Here is an 8,574-nt window from a genome sequence, read left to right on the forward strand (position 1 = left end):
GCGCATTATCTCATTTATGGAAAAAATGCACTATTGTGCTCGCCATGTCTGTCCGTCCGTGACCTCAAGTTTTCGTCGACGAGAAAATGCGCTCTCTGTCACTCACTGCAGTGAGTACTGAGTTATATTTTTTTCGTTTATAGACGTCTCAAATATTTTGCTACTTGATACGGTTCTCGAACCCGCAAGTCACAGCAATCTTAGTGTTTTTTAACAACTCGGCCACCTCACTGGTTTCAATTACAATTTTTACAGCAAGTTGAAGGTTTCGCGGCCGCAGCTCGCTTTCAAATTATTTAAATCCGGCCACTTCACCAGCGTGGCAATCCTAAAATAAAACGAAAACAGAACCCAACGTTTCGTTTGCCCGACCAACTTCTGGGATGAACGTTACTCATGACAGTGCAGAGCTGGATTCTGATCATGATTCCTGCCATGAAATCAATGATAGGCGAGGTTCACAATAGCTAAGATAATAACAACATAAAGTATTCTAGTGTATTAGATTATTTTTATGGCTACCATTTATTTACAGGGAATCGCCCTGATCGATCAACTGGTTCAGGAATTTCAACAAAATTGTGGTTGAAGTTACCGTTCCCTCGGGGTTGTCTGTTGGTGTTGTCAACACGCCAATCGCCTCTGGTTGGTGGGAAGTCAATGTCTACAAAATTACTTGCATGATTATTATAACTGTCTAAAATATTCGTTTCTAGACCATCATTGTTTATTAACCTGTCTGGGGCTGGGTATCTCGGGAACGAGTCCTCAGTTACCGGAGGTAAGCGAGCGAAAGTTAGATGAGGTTCAAAGTCAAGGTTGTCGCCCCAAGCGTTGTTGCCGCCGTCTTCGCTTTGAACTCGAATAAGCGAGTCCTCGGCAGCGCCTCTCCTCCCTGGAGCCGCGTCAGCGTTGCTGATGATTGCTACGGATTTGAATTCGCCGTTGCTGAGGGTGCTGCTAGCTGTGCTGATGTCAGCTCGAGAGTTGAAAATTGTTTCGTCTCGAGAATTTCTGTTGAGTCTGATCATCCGCGCAGCGACTTTGGAAATAGAGTCGGCGACGCTCATGTGAGCATAATGCTTCGCTACCGTCCGGAACTGATCTTCTGACCTGAAAAACACGAAAAAGATATAATTAGCAGTGATATATTTACTTGTGTTAAAGCTGGAATAAAAATTCATAATGAGATCGTATATTGGGTGCAGAATTGCTTCCTGTTCACTCTGATAGTGAATATCACAATTTCCACTTTCAATGGAGAAATGAGAAATTAAAATAAACCGACAAAATGATCGCAATACGAATCCCCTCGCTCTCTCAAGGCGGCAACTATCGGTTATTGTAAGATGATCTCAATTACATTTTTTTTCTATGTTACCACTCGGCGTTTCGACTTTCTCATTTAATCACCTGTCAAACAACGATGACAGTTAATGTAAAGAATGTTTATATTTATGGATTTTGCACAAAAATTATGGTTTCGCACGCAATATCAATGTTAATGCACACTGAATCAATTAAATTGATGGACCATAAGCAAGATAATTAGCCGTGCGCGTGTCAATATGTTAAGCAGGAACGTGTCAATAGACCAGGCAATAAGTCCAGCAGCTATCGCAATCAATCGTCAGTTATGGAAAGATCGGGTTCCAAAGGCAGGATCCCTTGTGAATCAAGTCACGAAAAGTTCAAGAATTGGCAACAGGCCATGGGCCTATTTCTTCAGTGCCGACACTTTTATTCTATTCTATTCTATAAGCAAGATAATTAGCCGTGCGCGTGTCAATATGTTAAGCAGGAACATGTCAATATGTTAAGCAGGAACATGTCAATAAGTTAAGCAGGGACGTGTCAATAGTGAGACGCTCACTGATAGGGACTGTCGTGCGGCCGGCGGTGCTGCATTGCCGAGATATAATAACGGATTGTTATGGCGCTGCAGATGAGAATTTATTCGCATATGATATGCATGTGTATTGTTTCTTTTAATTTATTTGCGTATAATAAGTTTGACAATGAATTGATGATATATATATTTCTCGGCGAACAATCTAATATTTTTTTAGTCAACAAGAAGCATGAGAGATTTTCAACAACTTCACCGTCGAAACAGTACCATTAAAGCGGCGTTCACAGCACATCTGGCTAGCAGACGTTTAAAGGCTTAAATTCGTGTCATTTAAAGACCTGGCAACAAAGTAGATATAGTTGAAGAAAGTGAATTGAAATTATCATCAAAAGCGATTGAAGCCTCTATAGCAGTAAATGATAATAAATATCATAAAAGCACAATTGGCAACATTGAGACCTGCGATACAAATAAATCTTGGAAACGCTGGATACATTTTTCAATTTGAAATGGTACTTATTTCGACTACATGAGAGTTTCATTTGAGATCCAAAATGATTTTAAACAATTTTTCGTCGCTAATAAATTAATTATGGTTAGGCAAGTGTTAATAAAAGCAAATTAGTGGCAGTTAAGTAGCTATTGGTGTAATCCAGGTCATATTTATTAGGCTTTCACACCACGATCGAGGTGATAATCAATGAAGCTTGAGGTGAGTTTTGCCTAAGCACACACACGAGGGCCGTCACGTTGCATGGAGACCGTAATGACCAGTCCTAAATCTGGAACTTTGTCAGCGCTGCAAAGGTTTAAAATATTTTTTTTTGCTATCTCATAATTCGATGAAACAAGACTGAATTTAATATCAAGGCCGAATATAAAGCTTTCGCTTCGTGTTCGTTTTGAATTATATCGCGCCTAAAGCTTAAAAAGTCTACGGTTTCTAATACCAGCATTCAACTTATTTTTTACGAGGGTCCCATCTGCATTGGTTATGAACTATTTTTCTTTAAAGCAGTTAATGCAACAAAACTTGAACAGCAATAACAATTTAACGCGTAATTTGAATTAAAAACCACCGTTTATGCTTTCCAATTAACACGAAAGAAGTAATGGGAATTGTGCAGCGTGCTCTCAATACCTTTCTTGGGGTTAATTAAGCTATGGCATTTCGCTGTCAAGAACCCATACCTATTGTGAAGATTTCTGGCTCTTCATCTGAGCCACACTAGCATCTTACTATCGTCAAAAATAAAAAGTAATTTTTAAACGTGAATATTTTCATCTCAGCAGATGATCGATTTTATAGTATAATGTTGTCTAAAATCCCTAGACAATATAATTTTTATCAAGTGACGACAGACAGCAACCATAATCCGGTATAAAATCATTGACATTTGGTGGTGCGGCATACAAACCTAAGTAAAAAAAAAGTACGCGAGCAGGTATGAAATTCATTCTCTGAAATTCATTCTCATTTCAAAATATAAGAAACATTCTGTCTCAAAAAATACAAATATTTTATATTGTCAGATTTTGCTCCTGCAGGAACTGACAAAATTAACGAGATTCTCTCTGTAATTCAATTAAAGTTATAAATTGTCCAAACATTCCTGTTAGAACAGTAATAGATATGTTACGAATTTTCATATTCGATGAGAATTGTATCCCACATTATGTAGTGCAAGTATTAAACGCCACAATATGTAGTGCAAGTATATTATATCCCACATTATGTAGTACAAATATTGTACCCCATATTATCTAGTCCAAGTATTTTGTATTCCAAGACGTAGCCAGATGTAGTGCAAGTTTTACCCGCACATATTTTGATGTGGGGTCCATTAAGTAAAGTTATCTGTAGAGCGGGAAACAAAACGTCATGACCTTGCCTTTCATAGAAAATACTTTTCGTCCTTTTCCTACGAAATCTAATTGCTTGGCGCGAAATGCAAAACAGGAAGTTTCCGTGAACCATGCGTTACAAGTATCTGCGAAAGGCCTTTCCTTCAAAGTCGAAGATACTATTCTAAATTATACTATCCTATATTACTATAGTATTGTATACTATACTGTACTATTTAAATATTAAAGCACACATTTTATCCCAAAATATGAGGGATACAATATTTTATATCAATAATGATATAAAAATTATATCCTTATATCCCAAAATATGAGGGTTAAGTAATATTAATAAGTTCATCAGACTGCCCACTCTCTTACCCGCAATGTATTTCTACCAATGGCATCTCAATAACGGCATGAGTATTGACACTTTAAATGTAACGCCGCTACAGTCCCGTATATATATTCAACTCAAAACAGAACGATCAAAAAACATTAAGCTTCACTGAGCATTTGAAGCAGCAGAAAAAAGTCGTGTAAAAGTAATCATCAGCCCAAAAATTAAAAAAAATCGGAAACAATGATTTAGAATAACTTTGTAGCACGTTTTTATTCATCTTCTTGTTGTAATTTTTTTTCCAAAACACGTGAATTTACTTCCAACGTAGTCAGAATTACTGGATTACATTTTCAGTTTTTAGTGACTGTTTAACGTAATTTTAAGTTTCTCGCATACTAACATCCTGGCGCAAACTCAGACGTCCAAGTACGAACAACACATGCTATCTCTGACCAGGTTCGTCCCTGCTAACCTCAACGACATAAAAGTTATCATATTATTCCATTATTTAGAGGCTACTTATGGCCAGGTATTCACATAAAAGTTTTCATCTAAGTTCACTAGTTAGATGCTGCTGATGATCAAGCATTGTTATAATAGGTAGACTTACTTCACTAGTTAGAGGCTGCTGATGATCAAGCATTGTTATAATAGGTAGACTTACTTCACTAGTTAGAGGCTGCTGATGGTCAAGCATTGTTATAATAGGTAGACACACTTCACTAGTTAGAGGCTGCTGATGGTCAAGCATTGTTATAATAGGTAGACACACTTCACTAGTTAGAGGCTGCTGATGGTCAAGCATTGTTATAATAGGTAGACTTACTTCACTAGTTAGAGGCTGCTGATGGCCAAGCATCAAAACAAAAGTTATCCTCTAACTTCACAAGCTGGAGCCTGCTGGTTGCCAAGTATTGACAGACGCAAGGCAAAGCCATTGATTTCTACAAATTATGGCCTGTATAACGATCCAGGCGATTGAAAAGCGGCTTTGTGAACAGAGCAGGCACTGCGGTCGGGTGAAAGCCATCAACACAACGCTCTTTGTACACTAAAAAGTGTTGAGTGAAATACGGTTGCTTAGTAGAAGGGTAAACATGTACAATGTAGGAAATTTTTCGTGAATTCTTATATATTTGTTGCAGATATAATGAAAAGTGCTAGGCATGTTTATTAAATGATCAAATTTTCAAAACGATAGTTAATATTCAATACGATTTATTTTTCCCTTTCAATTTTTAACCGTAAGATACTTTATATCATGCTCTATTTCATTCGTGCATGAATTTTGACAGTGGTAATAGATCATTTTTAACTTAAACAAGAATTGTGGATAAAATTGTCATGAATCATAACTTTTCTCTGGTACTGAGCGCGTGGCCAGTTTAGGACAAAGCCTGTAACAGGAACCGGTAATGATTGCACGTCATTCCATGCCGACGATTGATGGTGTGCTAATAGGGCCTCCAGACGTACGATGCCCGCTGCCAACGATCGCTCCGCACAGCGTGGACCGAGTAGGCTGACCCCAATACATTATCGAACTTGCTGCATGGATCTATTTTATATTCACAACACTGAAACAATCTTTGTAAGATAAAACGCAAGGGTGTTTTTCCTATCTTCAACAACCGATAAAAAAATTTTGGGTCCTCGAATTCATGCATTCATTGTTGAAGCGAATTATTACTCAACGGTAATAAGTTTGAAAATTGTTAATCAATTTTTATGATCCAGAATGCTAAACCACTTAGAGGTTATTTTATTACAGAATATTTCGTTTTTGTTTGCAGAAAGATTTAAACGATATTTCTCAATCATCGTAAATATTAATCCACAATAAGGGCATGCGGTCAGACCCGAATGCATGTTGACCCACTGACCAGTCAGGTCAAGATCAAATGAACTTGTTGCTGTTTATAGAAAGTTATGACAGCAAAAGTTACTTTGAAGTGTCTGAGTTTGTTGGACTCCACCAACACACACATTTATGATAATCTGTGTCAGACATTAATCACTTGAATCACCAATACCTACCGAGTTGGAACGATAAATCTCGGTTCCGATCCCGGATTTGATGCATGGCACGCAGAGCGGCCAGACAAGACAATGCGGTGGCGAACGCACAATTTGCTTGCAAAAAGTGAATCCACGGGGAGTGATTACTATTTATTATATAATGGCATGAGTCAACTCAATAATTAAGAAAGTTATAACTACATACAATGTACAAGTATGATGGCTGCGACAAGGTATAATTTATAATCAGCTTTCACAAAGGACGTAAATACATGACCACGTCTTCAAATAACCTAAAAAACACGATAAACACTATGTGCTGAATGCAAGATTAGCTGTATAATAAGTGGATGAATAGCTCAACAACAGCTCATTTTCGTTACCCTATAAAAATTGTAAATTTTCACTTTGATATTCGAGTTTGCATTTGTACATGCAAATTTATGAGCAAATCAAGATTTGCTAAACAAATGTACAATATGAACATTTTAGATTCATACTAGACTATTATGAAAAAGAGAAAATCAAGGAACAAGAAAAAGCCCGCTCATTCACATGAATAAGAATATGGATCGAGCTGCCGTGTAGGCGACACGGCATCACTATGGAGACTGCCTAAACAGCACCGAACTCACATGAACAAGTCAAAGAACCAACCAATGCTCCACGAAGTTCACCTTCACATTTTTGATCGAACTATACTGAAGAAACAAGTAGCAGTAAAGGACAAATTTTATTGGTAATGCCGAATGAAAATCTAAAGCAATCTACAAGCCGCTGAATATGGCATCCCAAGAACTACGTCCGCGAATTCACAGTAACTTTTGTGACAAAACTGATTAAATCGATCGGACAATTAAAATTGTAATGCTTAAATATCAAATTCCCTTATAAATTGAATGTCAAATAAAATTCGAAAATAAATCAACACTAGGATGTAGAATTTATGTTACGTGAAGCCCAGCTACAAAGGAAATCGATTTTGCAGATAAAAAATAAATTACAATTATCCGTCGACGTTCGATTGAGAATTAGGATCTGCATCATTTTTGTTTAATTAAATTAATACGTGTTTGCAAGCAAGATGGTGTTGATTAAATTTTTTTTACTGCTCAAACTAGCTATTTTTCATAAAATATCTCTATACTTTAATCTACCTACTTATATTGTTTGGTGCAGGTGGATAATACTTAAACAATGAATCTCTGTCTATAACCTGTGATCCTCAAAAGTTGTAAGATTACTGCGTGATATAATATCAGGTTAATATGCCAGATTAATGAATGATGTTGGGATAACTGAAGTATTTATTCATACGACACGAATGAACGAGGTCAGGCTATGTAGCCCACCCGTCGCTCAGATACGAATGTCTCTTTGCCATTGACTGTTTTGTGATTCAGTATAAGTTTCGTGCAGACTTCGCATTGAATGTGCATCAAGAACATGAAATAATTTTGAACCTCAGTTTTCGTAAACGTGAGCTGATGATTAATTCCACGCGTAATTTGTAGATTTAAAAGTTTATTCTTTAAAATGCAATCTTTAATTTTAAAAATATCTAATACAATCTAAATATAAGTTTATCTGCGTTAACCTGCCCTAGGGCATTTCTAATCAGGTATTAGATGTAAAAAAAAGTTACGAATGATATAAAAAATGCAATTGATTAAATATTAAATTCGAATATATACGTATTCCACCAGCTAGACTTTAAAAGATGGCAGCTTTGCGTGAAGGTTAATGGGGTTTAAAATCAAGACAAAGAGCACGGAAATTCATGCGAAGCATTTCCATGATGTACAAAGTGTTCCATAATGTAGGCCCATGCAGAGAAGTTTCATGCTATGACTCAGGCGTATATTGACTTCAACAAGATCAATTCACCGAATAATGCAGTCATGGATAGCTAGTAAATCTATTAGACGATAGATACAGGAAGCGTTTCACAACATCGTTAGTTTGAATTAAAAATTATTCATCAGGCCGCTGTTATGCTTAAAATTTTATGGTGAAGTTCACGCGACACGCGGCTGCAGGAGAGGCACAAAATAAAGAGTATTGTAGTCAATTGAAGTGAAATTAAATACAAGAACAGTTAATGTTAATGATTTATATAAGCTTATATGCATTTGAGCTACAAAAAACACGCGGCTGCAGGAGAGGCACAAAATAAAGAGTATTGTAGTCCTTTGAAGTTAAATTAAATACAAGAACAGTTAATGTTGATGATTTATATAAGTTTATATGCATTTGAGCTACCGGTAATTTTGAAAAACAATGAAAATTAACCATGAAAATCAAATTATGAAAATCAAACTTAAGATCAAATTTACGTTTTTCCAATTCACATCGTTCATCATTCACAATTCATCTTCACATTCATGAGTCATCACTCAGCAAACATCACTCATCCGTCACCAGTCATCACTCACCAGTCATCACTCATCAGTCATCACTCACCAGTCATCACTCATCAGTCATCACTCATCAGTCATCACTCACCAGTCATCAC

At 36.7% G+C, this 8,574-nt stretch overlaps 1 protein-coding gene across 1 annotated transcript in view; it reads right to left on the bottom strand.

Moving 5' to 3' along the window:
- Positions 1-97: 97 nt before the first annotated feature.
- Positions 98-8,574, bottom strand: part of LOC108670273 — a 14,396-nt gene continuing 5,919 nt past the window's right edge. Inside the window, exon 2 of the mRNA XM_018157734.2 lies at positions 98-1,113. Coding sequence (XP_018013223.1) covers positions 519-1,113 — 595 coding nt within the window. The 3' untranslated portion in view covers positions 98-518. The remainder of the gene's footprint in view (positions 1,114-8,574) is intronic.

The sequence above is a fragment of the Hyalella azteca genome, unplaced genomic scaffold (genome assembly GCF_000764305.2).
Source record: "Hyalella azteca isolate HAZT.00-mixed unplaced genomic scaffold, Hazt_2.0.2 contig15094, whole genome shotgun sequence".
Lineage (NCBI taxonomy): Eukaryota > Metazoa > Arthropoda > Malacostraca > Amphipoda > Hyalellidae > Hyalella > Hyalella azteca.